The sequence below is a fragment of the Schistocerca piceifrons genome, chromosome 3 (genome assembly GCF_021461385.2).
Source record: "Schistocerca piceifrons isolate TAMUIC-IGC-003096 chromosome 3, iqSchPice1.1, whole genome shotgun sequence".
Classification (NCBI taxonomy): Eukaryota; Metazoa; Arthropoda; class Insecta; order Orthoptera; family Acrididae; genus Schistocerca; species Schistocerca piceifrons.
In genome coordinates this window covers 842,387,429-842,409,754 of record NC_060140.1, presented here as the reverse complement: position 1 = coordinate 842,409,754, position 22,326 = coordinate 842,387,429, and the positions used below count along the sequence as shown (strand labels likewise).

Below are 22,326 nucleotides of genomic sequence, written 5' to 3'. Positions count from 1 at the left end.
GTGCGGAAAGCTACAGTTCACTAACTTTCTACAAAGACGTTTATAAATTCTGCTGCAAGGCATGTCAATAGACATCACAGTAAAGCATCTTGTTTTAAAGTCATTCAACACACACTATGGAGCAACATGCTCAACAAACTCAAAGTCGAAAAATGTGGTTAAAACTAGTGTGAGACCGAGGGCGTAAGCAATGCAATATACGTTGCACAATTAATAAAAGGTACTTATAAGGAATTGTCAATCTCTCTGAGAGAAAAATGGTACAAATATTTATAAAAAGCAATACAACAATTTAATAGAAAATGTGTAGAAAATCACAATTTGTACCATAGGCTGCTGGATGTGCTTGTGCTTGTTAAATAAATAATGCCTAAAGTAAGGATGAGAACAAAAAGTACAAAAGTAATACAAAATCAGAAAAAAACAAGCATTAAACTACACACTGAATATTGCATCTCCAATATTTGCACAATTTGCAATTAAAATAAATATGCACAACACAAAAGTAACAACATTTACTGGATGACAAGAAGTCTCCTAAACTCTAACAAATTGGAGGGTTCTGGTGGAAGTAAATGAAGAAAACATTGTACAGTGGGAAGCATGCAGAGCTTTCATGAATGTTTTGGAGTGTCTTCTACTCATAATTTAGTCATTTCATTGCAATTGGTTAGTGACCATTAACAAACTGTTAAGAGAATATTTGTAGACTGCAAATCTAAGTTATTTATATGAATGCAGAAACGAGACAAAAGATGACATTTATTAGACACACAGGTATAAAACTGTAATCACAAATAAAAAAATATTCTCAAATTATTGAAGTGTTTTAACTTAATTACTTGCACTTCAATTTGTAGATCTTTACTACATTTTATATATTTATAATTCTTCAAAGCATCTGCTCTCTTGCTCCCCAGCTAAGCAAGGAGAAATACAGTAAGGAAAGATATCTCAATGATGAGCTGTAGTGTTTTCGTGTATTCTAGTGTAGCGTTTCAACTTCAGACAGCAGTATTTACGGGAGAACTTATCAAAACACATAATGACCAAATGCTACAACACCGATAAAACATTGTATGATGCAGTTACATTTACAATCTGAATTCCACACAACTTACTGCATGGAGAGCACCACTTACAAAGGCTGCCATATGCATGTTCAAAAACAACTATATGCAACTTATCAACAGAATATACCAGATATTCAATGCAAATCATCATAAATTGATTGATGCATGTTCATATGTGGATACACAAAAAAGAAATATTTTTTAATAATTTTACAGCAATCATGAGTCAACTGAAAAACATTTGTTTCCTAACTAAAAGTAGTATTGTAACAGTATGTTTTTAAATGATAAACAGAAGCCAGAAAACCATCTGCATCTGTTATATAACTACATATGATTGTTGCATGATAAAATTCAATTTATCAATAACCATTGTGCTGCAGTACACACACTACCTTCAATCTACATAAGGACTGTAGCAGTAGCTCCCATATTCTCAACAAATTTCATACCAACTGATTGGCACACAATATAAAAATAGACCCATATAATTAAAAGGACCTTCATAAAGAATATACTATTTTCCTTTATTTGCTCCATGCTGTTTGAAAATTGTAGCAAAGTAAAGGAATACATGCAAAGGATTCTCACTTTGTGCAGGGATTAGCAGTTGGCTCTCAAATAAATGTAATGTAGTGTGCTTATTTAGGCAGAAATACCCATTATTGTATTGTGCAACCAATCAGTGGAAATATGCAGTCATAAAGTGGAATGATCACACACAATTAGTTGAAGGAAAGGCAGATGCCAGAAGAATCCTAAGGACATGTAACTCACTCTCGAAGATGCAGCTTACAAATCCATTAACTCATCGATTTTGGGTACTGCTCAGCAGTCTGGGAACTTTAACAGGTAGGATTAATAAACAATAACTAAAGAAGAGCAGCTCTTTGTGTCAGATTCATTTAGTGAGGACAAGATTGTCATGTAGATGATCATACAACTTCAGTGGCAAGCACTACAGGAGTGGCCTTTTGCATCATTGAGAGGTCTATTGTAAATCATAAGGTGTACATTCCAAAAAGAGAGTCAAGCAACATATCTTGTGAAATGACCTTGACAATAAAATCTTAACCTCATTAAGAGTTTTATCAACAGAGTTTCTTATTGCACACCATTTATGACCATCTGCCACACACTCAAGTCGGCATGATGCAGAGTACACAGGTAGATGTGTTAAGAACCGTAATTTCATCCAAAAGCATGTAAAGCTTTAGAATACTATGTGTACTTTGCAAAACAAGCTACATTAAATACTGTCCATACAACAAAAACTGGACGATGTTACTAATAACCATTAAGTTCCAAAGTTAAAAAAGTAAAATAAGACAGGCAAAAGTGATGGAGATGATAATGCCTACAATATCGACACCACGCACTTGCACAAGGATCCAAAAAGAAAGCATAAACACCATTCTATCCGGAACTCTTCAATGATTGTGTAATGTCGGTCGCCAGTACAATTAAGATTGTTACCATATCTCATTTTTTATTAGATTTATTATTAGCGTGGACTCTCAAATATGGCCACACTATGATATGGCTCTACTTACCCATTCTACAGCAATGTAATTACTTTTGGCAGGGATTCATTTGGATTTAATCCTCTATACTTATGCCCTCCCAAACACAAAGAGAAAAAGAGAAAGAAAGAAAGAGAGAGAGAGAGAGAGAGAGTCAAATGAATGAAAAGACTTTTAAAGGCAATGTAGCTGATATTGGCTTGTGTCAGTTTTGTGAGACTTCAAAATCAATTCACTGAACACAAGATATTTAATAATGGTTTAAGTACAATACTTTAAAGAATAAAACCAGGAAGTGGAATGTACATGGGAAACAGAAAACTGAGTTTACAACCATCTTCAATCCATCACAAATGTAAATAAACTGCTTTTTGCCATAAATGCAGTGGCTCTGTAAGTGGCAGTCCTCCATCCTTCCTCACTGACAGCAACACTCAGTTCAAAAACTGTCTCAATATCACTGACAGCGAAGCACAGAAACAAACTGCTCAAAGAACTTATGACGAGCATCTAATGAACGTCGAGTCTGAGAAAGAAATAACACCACACAGACAGCAAAGAGCTACGTCGAGCAGCACTGTGAGACGGTCTAAAACTCCGGTCCCGTGCAAATGTCTACGGGGCACTGTTCGTGAAGCAGGATGGGAGTCCGTCCGACGTTCCCCCACCACTGCCAGTGTGACACCTATCACTTCTCTTTCTTCTTCTTTCGGCTGGCCTTGCCGTCCGGAGTCGAGCTGCCGTCGCCTTTGCGCTTCTGCCCACTGCTGGGCATCACCGGCTTGCCCTGGCCGGCCCCCACACCGGCACCAGGCACGCCCCCGACACTGCCACCCCCGCCAGCTCCGCCTCCTCCCGCTCCGCCTCCTCGGGGTCCCCTCTTCTTTTTCTCCGCACGTTCTTTTTCCTCGAGTTCCTGGTTTTCACGTTCTATAAGTGTTATTAACGTGTTACACCGCCGCTGTAGTTCCATTGCCGTGCGGGATTTTATAAACCAGTCAAAGCGGAACTGTGGTGCTGACCTGTGAGAGTGCACAGAAAATTAAATTTTAGTGCTAAGTTATATGTTAAAAATTAATTTACAAATTTATTACAGAAAATGCATTTTTGAATTCCCGTTGCTCAAAATATCTACATTTACATCTGTACCCTGCAAACAACTATGAAGTGTATGGTAGAGTGTACTTCCCACTGTACTACATATTAGGGTTGCTAGCCATTCTATTTCCTTATGGAGCTCCCAAAGAATGACTGCTTGAATATGTCTGTACATGAAAAAATTATTTCAATCTTGTCTTCATAATCTCTATGGGAGATATAGCAGAGACTGTAATGTATCCCTAGGTTCGTCACTTAATACCGACTCCTTGTACATTGTAAGTGACCATCTGCACTGCCCTTCATTTTGATAGTCCTATTTGGTATGGGTACCACATGCCCGAGCAATAATCTAGGATTAGGTGCAAGAATGTTTTGTAAGCCATTTCCCTTGTAGACTGACTGCACTTTCCCAATCACTGGAATGATACAAGAGTGACACTGGACCCCGGACGACAAGTATTACCTGTTCCAATGTGCTCTGTACTATGCAGCTGATTGCAGCTTGTTACTTTACTGGTTACCAGAGCAGTCTCTTTAACATGTCGAATGGTGCTCCCAGGTACAAAAAATGAGAGCACAAAGTGATCCTTTAATCTTCATTGCCATTTACTTAAGGGATACATACCATTATTCGCACATTTGAACTCCTGGCAATTAACAAACAACTACCATTTGCGCCCGCTCCTTCAAGACACACGACACAACAAGCTTCCCTACAGGCGAAGGGAGTTAAATTGACCTCCTCAACTTTAACGAGGCACAGCACCTCAAGATCTTATTTGGAGCTGAAGGTCAGTGCCCAGCATCAGTGTCCTAAAGCAGTACAATGCAATTGTCTACAAAACTCTGAAACAAAGAATATTTGAATATTTAAAGATTTCTGAGCACATGTTAGTAATAAGCATTTCAGGCAAAATTAACAGCTCCCTGTAGATGAGTTCATAGCATAAAAGTCTAGGAATTGCGAAGTCATTGGTTTGAGGTTCCCTCGTGCTAACTATTTTTGCACTTCCATTTCAATTCTATACTGATTATCAAATGAAAGTGTTAAATACCAAATACAGAACCATAATTTTTTAATAAAAATATTTTTACTTTGAATTAATAATCGTGTTTTGTGGTGTTGTGAGAGAAAAACTGGAATAAACACTACTGGTTGCCTGAAGCTAACTCAATGCATGCAAAATGCTTCTAGCACCATGTGCCAATGTTTATAAAATGCAGTCGTTTTTTAACAATATGCTGCACCACTATTTTTTCTGTTAAAGGAAGAAACTGTTGAGCCTCAATACATACAACATTGTAAGTAACACTGTATCCTAAGTGTTATGTATAGCACTTCCGAGAATTGATTACAACGAAGGAAACAACCACATTTGTCTTTGAGGCTTGGATGTATACACTGCGAGAAGTGATACATCAACTAACACTTACTTTTGGGTGCCTTACTTGCAATATCATAGCACTGAGCCATATTTTGTCTCTTGTGACAACTCTATTATGTGCCCAGTTGTACCACTTTTGGATTTATAAAACACTTCTCGGTATATTGGTGAACGGTAAAATTTTATGGTAGAGCTGACCTTTATAAATTACAGACATTGGCTGTATAGATTACTTACTTCACAACTGCATTTTCTGTTTTATGTTTGTCATCAAATGGTGCTGCTTCAATACACGTCAAATTTTAAAATCTTCCAACACGCATATGTGATATTGTCAGAACTGAATCTTTTCACTGTCAGAATCTAGCAGTGAGAAGCTCTGTACATCGTGAAATGACGTAAATTACACGAACTACCGCCAATGTTAACATCATTAACACAAATAGCACTACACACTGCTCACATGTAAACAGTGTGTAAGAACATTGATTTATTGTAATTTGTGTTAACGATGTTAACATTGGCAATATTTCATGCAATTCACGTCACTTCACAGTGTACAGAGCTTCTCGCTCATTCACTACTGCTATATTCATTCAGTAAAAATTGGCCAGGTGCGAGTGGGACTTGTGCACTGAGGGCTCCGTACAAACTGAATTATGTATATAGACAGTCCATTCATTCTGGTAACTGAGAATCTCAACAGTTTTTGTCTGTTATCGACACTGTTCCTGGCAAGATATTGGTTCCAGGGATTCCCAGACACCTGAGAATGTTTCAATTTCAAGTCCGAAGTCAGATAACAAATGCCAAAAGAAATATTTTTTCATATTACGTAATTACAAATTAACAATTACCAGATTTTTTCCTTTGGTTGTGGTGTGAAACCACACTTCTTCGCAAATTTCAAGATTCTAGGTTAATGGAAAGTACACTGTAAGTTTAGATGAGCAAGTTTGCTAGTATCCAGATATATGACACAATGATTGCATTGATTTAGGAGCTTCATTTTAACATTGCCAAGTGCCCGTAATCTTTAATATGTGGCACAAATTTCAACTTGATATCTCCACCCGTTCCTGAGAAAAAGGGTTTTGAAAAGACAGACAGACAAATACTTGACCCTATTAGGGTTCCGTTTTTAGTGCCTGAGGTATGGACCCCAAAAAAGGCCCAGTTCTGGCGATTACATGTACAGGTCACAAGATTTTCAAGTCTGAAAGGTGTTGAAGTAAAATATTTGTCAGTACCACTTGATAACAGCCTTAAGGCTGAAACTGAAATTGCAAAACAAATAATCTCTACAGTCAATTCCGCACGTTATGCCCTTTATAAAATTGCTGGGTAGCTTTTTCTTCATATACGTGATGGAGGCAGGGATGTTCAGTTTCCTTTTTGCCTCAGATTGGCCACTGTAGCAACTAAGTGAAGATATGTATCACAGTTATTTGGGCAAAAAATGCACTAGTGTGTGCACCCCACCACACATACCAATTGTTCTTTGAGCTATCAATGTACATGTGGCAAATGATAAACTGAACACCAAGGGCAACACTTAGGACCTATTTTACTCTCATGAAGAAGAGTATCGCTTCAGTCTCTGTGCATACATCATAGATCCATGAAACTTGAAAAGGTCTTTGGAACCATGTAGTTCCACTTGAAGAATGGATAAAGACTGAAGATGAATGGGTAAGCTGGTACCCTTTGCATGGTAGGACTGTAACACACTTGCTCAGTGTCATTTTACTCTTACTTGTGGGTTTTACCACCCAAGGACAGCAAACAAAAATAGTCAAGAAATTGAAAAATCAAGCTTCGTAAAATTTCAGCAGAATATAGATCCTATGGCAAAACACTATTAATGTACAGTTTACTAAAGAGAGAGACCCAAAACAGCTGTATAAAAGCTAACTAACTGCAACATGAAACTGCCATTAATAACAACAGAACAACAAACAAAAGAAGTCCACACTGAATACAACCACAAGAAGAGAGAAACTTGTATGTACTAGGCAGTAGCAGACACAAACACGAAAAAATGGAACACATATGTTAGATTTTTAACCAACAGTTTCTTTTTTCATACAATAGTAGGAGACAGTGGGATACTTGATGTGTGCCATGCTTTGCCACTGTGCAGCATTCAGTGTGCGTTAGAAAGCTAATTGCTGTCTACAGGTACGAATGGCCATGACCAAATGATAGGTGATCTCAAACTCTTACACTGAACATTTTGCACTCTACAAAACCCATGACTTAAAACAGCTGTTTCACAACTCGTTCCCACTGGATTATGAAAGTCACATGTGGTAAATGGCACCTTATGTGTTACATGATTCCATCAAGGTAGCTTATGTGCTTCCAAAGGTGTCAGACTCCTCGACTTGTTTGTGCAAGCCAACATCAGAAGCTGATTTAAATCACACACCTATTTCACGTGAGTGCTATCACATTCGGCAAGGCACCACGTGTAAGATACTACGTAATTTTCTCACTAGTACCTCTACTGTCCTTGGATCAGAAAATTCAATTTACCAAATGCTCATGGACTTTTTAACAGATTGTAATCTGCACTAATAATTAAGAGTATTTTCACAGAGCTAACGGACTGCATGCTCTGCATGTCTTTACATCTTTTTTAAACAAATCGTCAGCTGCACCATGTGTACAGTACAGTGCTGGTTCCCCCCCCCCCCCCCCCCCCCCCCCCCAAAAAAAAAACCCTCATATATCGATATTTAATATGTATATGTGTGTGTGGGTGGGTGTGGGGGAGGGGGGGGGGGGGAGGGGAGGGAGGGAGGGAGGCTGCATGCATCTCACCAGAAGTTAGTGAGATGTCTTTGATGGTGGTTCATGAAGTGCCAAGCAAATGGAAAAGGATTTCTGCTTTCCATGCATACATTAATGACTTAGCAGATACCACTGTCATTCTCTCAGCATATTTCAGATGATATTCTACAGGTCAAAAATTACAGTAATACCCAGCTAGACCTCGACAAAATACGAGTCCCTTCCACTGGGCGTTTTCTCATTACAAGACCCTCTCCATCTGCATTGTTTGATGCCGTCACATCAGTGTCATCCATAAAAATGAACTCAAAGCTGGATGTACTCCTAAGAAGATGCATATAGGGAAGGAGTAGAGTGTCATAGAAACGTTGACCAGTTGGTGTGCCGTATTTAAAGAATTGGTCAGTAGGCCTATATGACATGCCTCCCCACTGTAATACCTGGACCACCCAAATGATCACATTTGACCATGTTCCTGGGAGTATTACATGTTCCCACCTATCGCAATATGAAGGTACGTCCAGAATCACTACGTAGATTGAATCGGGTCTCATCCAAGAAAAGCATGCGAACGCTCTCCTCGATGGGCCATACTCTTGCACCTTCGCAAACAGTGCCGCCGATGTGAGGGTGTTAATATATCGGTCATTTGGCAAAGAGACCATCCCCATGCAGTCAATATGCCACTGTGGAGTGTGAAATTGCATGCCTGGCAGTCCTGAAATCTAACTGCACCCGCTGACTGATGTGGGCCCCTCCTTGCCTATTGCACAATGTAGAATCATCTGCTATTGTAGTTCACTACCTCCTCTACATCAGGTGGCAGTGCCTGCAGTTTGGAGTGGCCCCAATGCATGTGAAACAATGCTGTGAGCAATACCAAACACCTGAGCTACACTTGTCGCACTTCGTCGTTCTTCCAGTTTCCCAATGATTCTTCCCCATATGAAGTTGTCCAAACGCTGTCTCCTGGCCATGTTGTAATGAAGAACACCACAACGGCACACCGTAACTGCTGACTGACTGACAGACATTGTCTTTTCCTGTTCCTTTAAACGCTTCAAGTTGCCGGGGGCAGCCCCATTTGGCGTCATAGTCACACTGACCTCATGCCATGAGACATGATATGTGACTGTAAATGCTTGTATGACCCATACTTGAATACTCTGAAAGGCATGTGACCCATATCAAGTAAGACTACAAGAGGACATCAAGTAAATAAACAGCACAGTGAGAATGTTAACACGCCTAGCTAGTGTGTGTAACAGAAATGTCGAAAAAAATCCTAAATTTTGGAACACTTCTGACAAGAACCTCCCTAGCAAACTTCGAAAACTCTCTTTCAGGGCAGAAAGTACAAATACTTTCTGGCCCCTACGTATCTATCTCACAGAGATAAAATCAAGCACAAATCTTGCACAAGAGAGTTCAACCAATTTTTGTTCTCATGCTCCATCTGCAAATGGAACTGGAAATCATCCTACTTTATGGTAAAATAATAACTCATTCTGCTACACACTCCACAGAGTACAGATTTAAATATGCCTGTATGCCACATGTTACTCATCTGCAGGTCATGAGCTGTCTGAACTATTTTTTGCATTGCACTTCCACTACCTCAATATCGTTACTTTTCTTTTCTTCATGAACAAGCCTCTGAATCTGAAACTAAGTGTATTTATTTATTTATCTATTTATTTATTTTTTTTTTTTTTTGTAAACCGTATGATTTGCTGATCACTGCTGCTATCTGGGAAGAGAAAAGGCATCACCACACACAGTCCTTACCTGACAGCAGCTCGAAGTTCTTCATAAACGTTTTCTTTGTCAAAACCCAACTTATGAAGCATACACACTAGGAATCTATCTTCCTCTTCAGTGTAATTCTTTCCTTTATTGGTACCATAGGCAATACGGAGTTGATGGAATGGAGCACGGTATCTTGCCATCTGCAAATGAAATCTGATTATGATTACTCCTTCTTACAATAGTACACAACCTACAATGCTTTAGTGGCCAACTATCCTAAATATCAGGGAAGAACCAACTATGTATTAAGTATTTTTTAGAGAAATTAGTCAAGCCTGTTCATGAAACTATTTTGCCAAAACTCAAGATATGTACGCCAATCTTAAATTTCCTTCAATTACAGGCAAGTACAAAAATTATATGAGCAATGAAAGGGGTGTGTGTGTGTGTGTGTGTGTGTGTGTGTGTGTGTGTGTGTGTGTGTGTGTGTTGTTGTTGCTAGGTAGTAATGGTCTGTAACCACAATAATCTGACAGAAATAACCATGCTGAGAATATGAAAGCTAATGGTCATAAGACACTACAGAGTAAACCTGAAAATTAACCCTTGAGCGGTTGCACCTATGTCTGAAGTGCATCATCCGCAAATAACATAGTCTTGTACCATACCATTGTTGTTTTATAATTGTGTGCCAATACCAATTCCTTCATTATTGCTTTAGCTAACACTATGATAAGTTGTGCTGTCATAAGGCCAAGCCGACAGCAGTAATATAAAATAAACAGTGAGCCAGTTGAGAAAAAAATTTATGATCAGTCCAAGAAAATGCCCCAAAGTCTGAGTTGGCAGCACAATCCCAAAATGAGGCAAATGTCTACACAATAAATAGTAGCTGAATAAGTGTTTGGCTGGGATCTGATGCAACTGCACTGTGCAATGCTGCAATTGGATCACTACATCTACATCTACATTCTACATCTACATCTACATTGATATTCCGCAAGCCACCCAACGGTGTGTGGCGGAGGGCACTTTACGTGCCACTGTCATTACCTCCCTTTCCTGTTCCAGTCGCGTATGGTTCGCGGGAAGAACGACTGTCTGAAAGCCTCCGTGCGCGCTCTAATCTCTCTAATTTTACATTCGTGATCTCCTCGGGAAGTATAAGTAGGGGGAAGCAATATATTCGATACCTCATCCAGAAACGCACCCTCTCGGAACCTGGCGAGCAAGCTACACCGCGATGCAGAGCGCCTCTCTTGCAGAGTCTGCCACTTGAGTTTATTAAACATCTCCGTAACGCTATCACGGTTACCAAATAACCCAGTGACGAAACGCGCCGCTCTTCTTTGGATCTTCTCTATCTCCTCCGTCAACCCGACCTGGTACGGATCCCACACTGATGAGCAATACTCAAGTATAGGTCGAACGAGTGTTTTGTAAGCCACCTCCTTTGTTGTTGGACTACATTTTCTAAGCACTCTCCCAATGAATCTCAACCTGGTACCCGCCTTACCAACAATTAATTTTATATGATCATTCCACTTCAAATCGTTCCGTACGCATACTCCCAGATATTTTACAGAAGTAACTGCTACCAGTGTTTGTTCCGCTATCATATAATCATACAATAAAGGATCCTTCTTTCTATGTATTCGCAATACATTACATTTGTCTATGTTAAGGGTCAGTTGCCACTCCCTGCGCCAAGTGCCTATCCGCTGCAGATCTTCCTGTATTTCGCTACAATTTTCTAATGCAGCAACTTCTCTGTATACCACAGCATCATCCGCGAAAAGCCGCATGGAACTTCCGACACTATCTACTAAGTCATTTATATATATTGCGAAAAGCAATGGTCCCATAACACTCCCCTGTGGCACGCCAGAGGTTACTTTAACGTCTGTAGACGTCTCTCCATTGATAACAACATGCTGTGTTCTGTTTGCTAAAAACTCTTCAATCCAGCCACACAGCTGGTCTGATATTCCGTAGGCTCTTACTTTGTTTATCAGGCGACAGTGCGGAACTGTATCGAACGCCTTCCGGAAGTCAAGAAAAATAGCATCTACCTGGGAGCCTGTATCTAGTATTTTCTGGGTCTCATGAACAAATAAGGCGAGTTGGGTCTCACACGATCGCTGTTTCCGGAATCCATGTTGATTCCTACATAGTAGATTCTGAGTTTCCAGAAATGACATGATACGCGAGCAAAAAACATGTTCTAAAATTCTACAAGAGATCGACGTAAGAGATATAGGTCTATAGTTTTGCGCATCTGCTCGACGACCCTTCTTGAAGACTGGGACTATCTGTGCTCTTTTCCAGTCATTTGGAACCCTCCGTTCCTCTAGAGACTTGCGGTACACGGCTGTTAGAAGGGGGGCAAGTTCTTTCGCGTACTCTGTGTAGAATCGAATTGGTATCCCGTCAGGTCCAGTGGACTTTCCTCTATTGAGTGATTCCAGTTGCTTTTCTATTCCTTGGACACTTATTTCGATGTCAGCCATTTTTTCGTTTGTGCGAGGATTTAGAGAAGGAACTGCAGTGCGGTCTTCCTTTGTGAAACAGCTTTGGAAAAAGGTGTTTAGTATTTCAGCTTTACGCGTGTCATCCTCTGTTTCAATGCCATCATCATCCCGTAGTGTCTGGATATGCTGTTTCGAGCCACTTACTGATTTAACGTAAGACCAGAACTTCCTAGGATTTTCTGTCAAGTCGGTACATAGAATTTTAATTTCGAATTCAATGAACGCTTCACGCATAGCCCTCCTTACGCTAACTTTGACATCGTTTAGCTTCTGTTTGTCTGAGAGGTTTTGGCTGCGTTTAAACTGTGGGTAACAGTCGTACGCAGCAACACACTGACACAAATGAAACTTTATTTTATTACTGTTTAATTGAATAGTGATGTAGCTCATATAAGTTTATTTTACTGTTGTCTCATTAAACTAAGATTAAAACTGTGAATTAGTTCATGTAGATTTATCTTGGTGTCACAAACGACAGCTATTCTGTACATGTGTACAAAGTACACCATGCACCCACTCATGTTCCAAAAATTGGGATGCCCAGTTGAGGGTTAAAGACATGAAAAAAAATTGCAAGGAAAAGAACAGGATCAAATTGGAAAGCAGCAAAGAAAAAGTAGGAGGAAGTGTGTGGAGAGGGAGAGGCAGAGGCCGAGGGAGAAAGCTGCTACAAAATTGCCACTGCAAAAATGGATAAAAGATATAGAAAACATTAAGTAGGATGGAGATAAAACAGAATAGGATTACTGAGTGTGAAATTAACAACAAATGGAAAGGAGAAAATGTATGAAGTTGGTTCAAGAAGTACCAATGTATGAAGATGGATGTCACTGCTAATTCAAGTTAGTGTTACTGTTAGTGATGGCGCGCACACACAAAAAAATGGTGTTGGTATCCAGTTTAGTAAGCTGTAATATACAGTTATTGCAAAGATGGAAAAATTGCAAATTTGTTAGTGACATCCTTTTCGCTTTTAGATGAAAAACGTGCGAGAAAATGAAAGCACAATTGGATGTTTTTTCATCAATGACAAGGGATAAATATCTACTCAATGAATTTATACATGGATGGAATAAGGATTGTCCAGGACACCCAGCAAGTGTGGTTACCAAACTCCAAATTCCATAACATGATTCTCTCTCATCATTAAAGTATGCTAATGTACTAGCCATAGGTGCATCCACGAGAGCAGCAGTTTGTATTTCACATGTTAAGTTGGGAATGAAAACACTGTTAGCTTGATGGATGCCATGACTGCTGCAGATAAGCATGGAGCAGACACATCTTTCATCTTTCAAGTTATTTTTGGAACAGTTAAAGCAAGAAGGGCATTGTACACACAGAGAGATATTCGAAAACTTCAACAAAACAATGAAGACACAGGGCTGTGTTTGGTGAAGAAGTAAGTGCTGCTTCACCATGACAATCCACCTGGAATTGTCACAAAACTGCGTGAACTGCTGCTGTCTCCCATCCCTCCTGTCCGCACAATCTGGCTCCCTAGGATTTTTCTTGATCCTAAACACTTGGTTCACAAATTATGGAGTCCACTCAAATGAGGTGATTATTGTTGAGACAGACACATACACTGCCCAACAAAAAATGGAAGCCACAGAAGATATGGTGAGATGTCAATGTAACTTTGCATCCATACAAACCATCATCGGGTATGTAGAGTTGCAATTTTCTGTGACAGGTAGAACAGTCACTAAAGTGCATTAGTGTTATTATCAGGTCTGACAGGGTATATAACGAGCATGAACAGTGTCAGACATTGAGTGATTTACTGTGAAGGACATGAGGATGCCATGTGTCAATGTGAGACAAAGTTATCAGCACCTGGCAAGAGTTTGAAAGGGGGCTCATTGTAGATCTCCATTTGGCTGGCCGGTCGAATTGTGCAGTATCCAGATTTGCAAGACATTCGAATGTGACCGTGGCTCAGTGGCTCAATGTTGGACAGCACAGAAACTTGAGGGCGGACGTATTTGTCATCAAGCTTGCAGCTGACCACATCTGCACATGACAAAGGAGGATTGTCACACTGTGCACCAATCACATTGTAACCCCTTCACCTGCCAACCAAAGATGAGTAATGGACTTCCTGCTACATTCTGTGTCATGCAGCATCACTGGTCAGAGACTAGCAGCAGCTCGACTAGAGAATTATCATCCACAGTGTTGGCTGTTGTTAAGATTACAACACAAAGGGCTGCATTTAGGGTAGTGCCATGACTGGGAACTATAGACAGCTGATGAATGACATCACACTGTGTTCAGTGACAAATCACAGTTCTGCACTATCCCAAGTGACAATCACTGACAAGTATGGCAGAGGCCTGAGAGGAGGACCCATTCTCCCAATGTTTTAGAGAGGCAGAGCTGTATTATTCCTAGTGTCATGGTAGGGGGTGCCATTGGGTATGGCTTCACAGCACGGCTGGTGGTGACTGAGTAAATTCTGACAGCACAACGGTATGTCACAGACATTCTGCATCCTCATTTCTTATGTCTCAGGTGACGGTGTCATGGTGCGACTTTTCAGCAGGACAATGCTAATGCACACGTGGCACAAATCTTCATGAACTGGGTACTTGACACTGATGTAGTACAGTGCCCAGCAAGATCCCCATATCAGTTCCCGATGGAACGTGGGACTGGTTCGGGCGTCAACAAAGTACCAGTGCCAGTAGCTCATGTCCCAAAGACCAGTTACAACAGTTGTGGGCCAAATTGCCTCAGGAAAGGATACAACAGCTTTAGGACGTTCTTCCTGAACGAATCAGTGCGGGCATCCGGGCTAGAGGGGGTGAAACGTCATACTGATAACTGGGCTCATACTGCCAAATTCTTTGTAAATGTAACTTGATGCTGTAATCAAAAGAATAACATCACATACTCTCCACAGTCTGAAGTGTCATTTCATTTCTTCCTCCCCTTCTGGGAGTTTCACTTTTCTCTCTCAGGGACTGTATTTAAGGCAATGACAATTCCTACTTCTTGCACATGTAAAAAAAAAAAAAAAAAACACAGAAGAGACACTGGGAAAAAGCGCACACCTCTAAAACAGGAATGCAGTGGGAAAAAACTGTTTTGAGGAAAAAAAAGAGGCATTTTCAAGCCTAACAAGGTGAGAACGCAGGTGGCATGAATAAAATGGTAACTGAGGTCCAGTTGCTACTTTCACAGTCTAGAGGCGCTTTTGATGAAAAGTGGAGCAGTGGCAGAAAATAAAGTGAATCACAAAACAGATTCTCATTATATGTTATGTTCCAGACCAAATATCCTGCAGTATGCAGGGTTATGGGTACTTGCTTCAGCACTTGTGGGGTCTGCACGGTTACTGTGAGTCAGTGACATGAAAGTAGCTGTAAAGTCAACACACAAGCTGAACCCAGTCAAATAACAGAGTTAATATGTGAAATTTACAAAATATAACTCTTTCTCTATATTTAATACATGACAAAACTGAGCACGGTGTATGATACATGTGAAATATTGTCAGTATGTAATAATTCCATTAACAAAGAAGACAGCTGCAGGCAGGTGCGCATATTACTGAACCAAAATACTAAAATGAAGCACTTCAAAGAAGAATGGAAAAACTGGTAGAAGCTGACGTGGTGGAATATACACTCCTGGAAATTGAAATAAGAACACCGTGAATTCACTGTCCCAGAAAGGGGAAACTTTATTGACACATTCCTGGGGTCAGATACTGACAGAACCACAGGCACATAGACACAGGCAACAGAGCATGCACAATGTCGGCACTGGTACAGTGTATATCCACCTTTCGCAGCAATGCAGGCTGCTATTCTCCCATGGAGACGACCGTAGAGATGCTGGATGTAGTCCTGTGGAACGGCTTGCCATGCCATTTCCACCTGCCACCTCAGTTGGACCAGCGTTCGTGCTGGACATGCAGACCGCGTGAGACGACGCTTCATCCAGTCCCAAACATGCTCAATGGGGGACAGATCCGGAGATCTTGCTGGCCAGGGTAGTTGACTTACACCTTCTAGAGCACGTTGGGTGGCACGGGATACATGCGGACGTGCATTGTCCTGTTGGAACAGCAAGTTCCCTTGCCGGTCTAGGAATGGTAGAACGATGGGTTCGATGACGGTTTGGATGTACCGTGCACTATTCAGTGTCCCCTCGACGATCACCAGTGGTGTACGGCCAGTGTAGGAGATCGCTCCCCACACCATGATGCCGGGTGTTGGCCCTGTGTGCCTCGGTCGTATGCAGTCCTGATTGTGGTGCTCACCTGCACGGCGCCAAACACGCATACGACCATCATTGGCAAGGCAGAAGCGACTCTCATCGCTGAAGACGACACGTCTCCATTCGTCCCTCCATTCACGCCTGTCGCGACACCACTGGAGGCGGGCTGCACGATGTTGGGGCGTGAGCGGAAGACGGCCTAACGGTGTGTGGGACCGTAGCCCAGCTTCATGGAGACGGTTGCGAATGGTCCTCGCAGATACCCCAGGAGCAACAGTGTCCCTAATTTGCTGGGAAGTGGCGGTGCGGTCCCCTACGGCACTGCGTAGGATCCTACGGTCTTGGCGTGCATCCGTGCGTCGCTGCGGTCCGGTCCCAGGTCGACGGGCACGTGCACCTTCCGCCAACCACTGGCGACATCATCGATGTACTGTGGAGACCTCACGCCCCACGTGTTGAGCAATTCGGCGGTACGTCCACCCGGCCTCCCGCATGCCCACTATACGCCCTCGCTCAAAGTCCGTCAACTGCACATACGGTTCACGTCCACGCTGTCGCGGCATGCTACCAGTGTTAAAGACTGCGATGGAGCTCCGTATGCCACGGCAAACTGGCTGAAACTGACGGCGGCGGTGCACAAATGCTGCGCAGCTAGCGCCATTCGACGGCCAACACCGCGGTTCCTGGTGTGTCCACTGTGCCGTGCGTGTGATCATTGCTTGTACAGCCCTCTCGCAGTGTCCGGAGCAAGTATGGTGGGTCTGACACACCGGTGTCAATGTGTTCTTTTTTCCTTTTCCAGGGGTGTATGTTTGGTTTTATAAGAAATATAGGAATGTGAGGCAACACTGACCCCACAACTTTTCCTAGAATGTAGGTTTGAGATAAACAAAGCCACATTTATAACATTTTTTGTTTAGAAAAAACTTTTGATAATGCTGGCTCAAATGGAATCTTCAAAATTATAAATTTATCTGAGATAAAATACAGAGAATGAAAATCAATGAAAGTAAAACACAAGTAATGGAGTGTAACTTAATTAAGTCAGGCCATACTGTGAAATCAGAAACTAATAGCTTTAGATGAGTTTCACTATTTGGGGTCTGAAGTAAAGAGACCATAAAACAGAGAATAGCAATTATAAGAAAGGCTTTCTGAAAAAGGGAACTATGTGATGTAAACATCATTCAAAGATTAGGCCTCAGGCCTGTTCCAAAAGTCTGTCTTCTGCCTATAAAGCAGTAAAAGGATTTACTATCCTTCGACACATGATCAGCATGTCACCAATTCTTCAAGCCATTGTTTCCAGTAGATGAATCCTATAATGCCACTGCTTCTTTATCCGAACAGCTCTTCATTTGGCCTCATGAGGCTAAGTGGACCCCATTCCAGACATTCTTAAAGAGGGGGGGGGAGGAGCGGGGAGGGGGGGAGGGGGGGAGGGAGTGGGGAGTGGGGGGGGGGGAGAGAGAGAGAGAGAGAGAGAGAGAGAGAGAGAGAGAGAGAGAGAGAGAGAGAGAGAGAGAGAGAGAGGTGGTACTGGGAATCAAACCGAGGTCTTTCGATCCCAAAGGCAGAGATGCTAACCATTCAGCTATGGAGGGGGTCCAGAGAAATATATGAACATGCAGAAGTGTTTTCTGAAAGTATTCATCTGGAGTGTAGTCTTCTATGGAAATAAAATGTGGATTGTAAACTGTTGAGTCAAGAAGAGAATAGAAGCTCTTGAAATGTGTTACAGAAGAATGCTGAAGTTCAGAGCTCCTGCACCAACAAGGAATAATTACTTTGGTAATGGAAGCAGAGAGTGGACTGGGAGGGAGGGTATGTGGGGGGGGGGGGGGGGGGAGACCAAGGCTTGAATACAATATTCAGGTTCAACTGGATGCAGGGTGCAGCAGTCACCCAGAGATCAACGAACTTGCACAGAATAGACCAGCATTGGCCGCTGCATCACAAGTTTTTGGACTGAATGCTACAGTAAAAATACAGTTGAATCTTGAAAAGCCCACCACTTCACTTTCTCGTATTTGTAATTACTGAATCCAGGCATTTACGACCACTGAGATTAGAAAGATTGTACCATGAAGAAAATGTAATCAAAGGTGTATTTCCTTCAAAGTACTGAAATACAATGCAGTGTTCAGTAGATTACACAGTATGTGGAAATACAAATTTATGAATTACCTTTGCATCTAGAGCCTTCTTGATGCTGGCACGCCGTTGTATTTTAGCTTCTCCTCTATCAATTTGCGCCATAATCCTGTCAATATCCTGCAACTCGTGACACCGTTCCCAGAATACTTGACTGTACTCCAGAACCTCCTCCGCAGTCTTTCCTTCGACTTCTTTTGATATGTTCTCTATATCATCTCTTCCGTATTTTTCATTCGCTTTAATGAATTGGTTGAAATCTCGTTTGGTCCAGTTTGTGAATCCCTGTAGCAATTGTAAATTGGTTTATTTTTTGCCGTAGTGTCAACCTAGGCTACTTATCAGTGGGTTACAACCAAGCACTTTACCTGTGTAAGAAGTTTCTCTTTCTCCATTATTTCTTCTTCTGTTAGTGGCTGTGCCTCATCTATTTTCCTCTGCTCTTCTTTCTGGATGCGTGAGGCATCTGATCCTAATTCTGGATTTTTTGGAACCTTTCAGGAGTTGCACCAAAATTTAATTAATGAAACACCAATTCAAGTAGCAACTACTGTGCAGAAAAATGTTCAAGCAATGAGTTATGGGTATTTACTTACTTTGTAACCAACAGTTTTCCTAAAGTAATAGATTTCTTGATCTAATAATTCAAAGAGACGTGGTGGGAAAAACTGGAAGTCTTGCACAATTGGCTGCTTTGGAGGCCGAGGAGCCTACGGACACAAGAAAGAAACAGTTGTTGCTTGGTGAACAATTTTATATTTAGGAACAAAAACCCCAAATACTGGAAACAGCATACCTTTGGATGTCCAACCATGTCTACATCCAAAGACTTCTGATGCCTTCTCCTATTTTTATGCATACAATCCATTACTACATACATTTAAAAAAGTGAACTGTGATATGTTCCACAATGCCCTTTCCGGGGAGGGGGGGGGGGGGGGGGGGGGGTTACACACACATGACAAAAGCAATGGCAAGTTTCATAAATACCCTAATAAATTACAACTGTGACACACTTTCACAAATATGCTGTGACAGGAAGATGCCTGTGAACTCTCCAGTAATTTACAATCTGCTGTGCCTCAATTTGAAGGCACGCAAGTAACAATTCTCAACTGTACCCATGTGGGCTGAGTGAGGCAATAGCACAAGGAGCTGAGGAGTGAGCTTTAAATGTTATGATACGTGTGGGAACTTTGAAGGCTGTACTACATGTGGATTTACATACATTTATACATAAAGTGAAAGTCATATATAAAAACAAAGATGAGGTGACTTACCGAACGAAAGCGCTGGCAGGTCGATAGACACACAAACAAACACAAACATACACACAAAATTCAAGCTTTCGCAACAAACTGTTGCCTCATCAGGAAAGAGGGAAGGAGAGGGGAAGATGAAAGGAAGTGGGTTTTAAGGGAGAGGGTAAGGAGTCATTCCAATCCCGGGAGCGGAAAGACTTACCTTAGGGGGAAAAAAGGACAGGTACACACTCGCACACACGCACATATCCATCCACACATACGGACACAAGCAGATGTCTGCTTGTGTCTGTATGTGTGGATGGATATGTGCGTGTGTGCGAGTGTATACCTGTCCTTTTTTTCCCCTAAGGTAAGTCTTTCCGCTCCCGAGATTGGAATGACTCCTTACCCTCGCCCTTAAAACCCACTTCCTTTCGTCTTCCCCTCTCCTTCCCTCTTTCCTGATGAGGCAACAGTTTGTTGCGAAAGCTTGAATTTTGTGTGTATGTTTGTGTTTGTTTGTGTGTCTATCGACCTGCCAGCGCTTTCGTTCGGTAAGTCACCTCATCTTTGTTTTTATATATAATTTTTCCCACGTGGAATGTTTCCTTCTATTATATTGATAAAGTGAAAGTCAGCACCATTACAAGAAACTAAGTACACCAATTTAATTAAGATTATTTTTACTTCTGCATTTAGTTAATAGTGGTGTAATTAAACCCTTCAACTGACAATACTGCTCTCAACAAACATTGATCTCCAATAGCCATCCTAAAACCACTGAGAGTTTCAACACTTTTTAACTCAGTGTACTGCTCTTCGTTGTCTAGTAATTAAGCACAGTCATCAGCATCCACCTTTAAAATGTTGTATTGTGTCACCAAATGACACACACATTGATAACTATTTTGCTTCTGAAAAATAATGGACAATGCAGGTTGTCAGTTCACTTTTAGGAAATATTAAAAGTAAGTTTATACTGATTGACATAGAAACAAAATAGTATTTTAGGCTCTAGGAGGACTTCATTGGTTATGAACAGTATTCTTTCCCTTTACTAAAATATATATAGAAAGAAAAATTCCATATGGGAAAAATATATTAAAAAAAGATGCTGTGACTTACTGAACGGGAAAGCGCTGGTAGATAGACACAATAAAAAACACACAAACACACACACAAATATCAAGCTTTCGCAACCCACGGTTGCTTCATCAGGAAAGAGGGAAGGAGAGGGAAAGACGAAAGGATGTGGGTTTTAAGGGAGAGGGTAAGGAGTCATTCCAATCCCGGGAGCGGAAAGACTTACCTTGGGGGGAAAAAGGGACAGGTATACGCGCATGCGCATGCACGCGCACGCGCACACACACACGCACGCACGCACACACACACACACACACACACACACACACACAGACATATGTCAAGGCAAAGAGTTTGGGCTTTTTTTGACAGATGTGTGAAGCTGGCCATTGGACAGATGGAGGTCAACGTCGAGGAAAGTGGCATGGGATTTGGAGTAGGACCAGGTGAATCTGATGGAGCCAGAGGAGTTGAGGTTGGAGAGGAAATTCTGGAGTTCTTCTTCACTGTGAGTCCAGATCATGAAGATGTCATCAATAAATCTGTACCAAACTTTGGGTTGGCAGGCCTGGGTAACCAAGAAGGCTTCCTCTAAGCAACCCATAAATAGATTGGCATACGAGGGGGCCATCCTGGTACCCAAGGCTGTTCCCTTCAATTGTTGGTATGTCTGGCCTTCAAAAGTGAAGAAGTTGTGAGTTAGGATGAAGCTGGCTAAGGTAATGAAGAAAGAGGTTCTAGGTAGGGTGGCAGGTGATCAGCGTCAAAGGAAGTGCTCCATCGCAGCGAGGCCCTGGACGTGCGGGATATTTGTGTATAAGGAAGTGGCATCAATGGTTACAAGGATGGTTTCCGGGGGTAACAGATTGGGTAAGGATTCCAGGCATTCAAGAAAGTGGTTGGTGTCTTTGATGAAGGATGGGAGACTGCATGTAATGGGTTGAAGGTGTTGAGCTACGTAGGCAGAGAGAAGTTCTGTGGGGGCTTGGTAACCAGCTACAATGGGGCGGCCAGGATGATTGAGTTTGTGAATTTTAGGAAGTAGGTAGAAGGTAAGGGTGCGGGGTGTTGGTGGGGTCAGGAGGTTGATGGAGTCAGGTGAAAGGTTTTGTAGGGGGCCTAAGGTTCTGAGGATTCCTTGAAGCTCCGCCTGGACATCAGGAATGGGATTACCTTGGTAAACTTTGTATGTAGTGTTTTCTGAAAGCTGACGCAGTCCCTCAGCCACATACTCCCGAAGACCAAGTACCACGGTCGTGGAACCCTTGTCCACCGGAAGAATGACGATGGATCAGTCAGCCTTCAGATCACGGATAGCCTGGGCTTCAGCTGTGGGGATGTTGGGAGTAGGATTGAGGTTTTTCAAGAAGGATTGAGAGGCAAGGCTTGAAGTGAGAAATTCCTGGAAGGTTTGGAGAAGGTGGTTTTGAGGAAGAGGAGGTGGGTCCCGCTGTGAT

The 22,326-nt window shown here is 41.8% G+C and overlaps 1 protein-coding gene across 1 annotated transcript in view; it reads right to left on the bottom strand.

Moving 5' to 3' along the window:
* Window positions 1-269: 269 nt before the first annotated feature.
* LOC124787849 (chromatin-remodeling complex ATPase chain Iswi-like) overlaps window positions 270-22,326 on the bottom strand; it is a 126,602-nt gene continuing 104,545 nt past the window's right edge. The window contains 5 exon segments of the mRNA XM_047254802.1: window positions 270-3,618; window positions 9,667-9,827; window positions 18,576-18,827; window positions 18,911-19,036; window positions 19,139-19,252. Coding sequence (XP_047110758.1) covers window positions 3,285-3,618; window positions 9,667-9,827; window positions 18,576-18,827; window positions 18,911-19,036; window positions 19,139-19,252 — 987 coding nt within the window. The 3' untranslated portion in view covers window positions 270-3,284.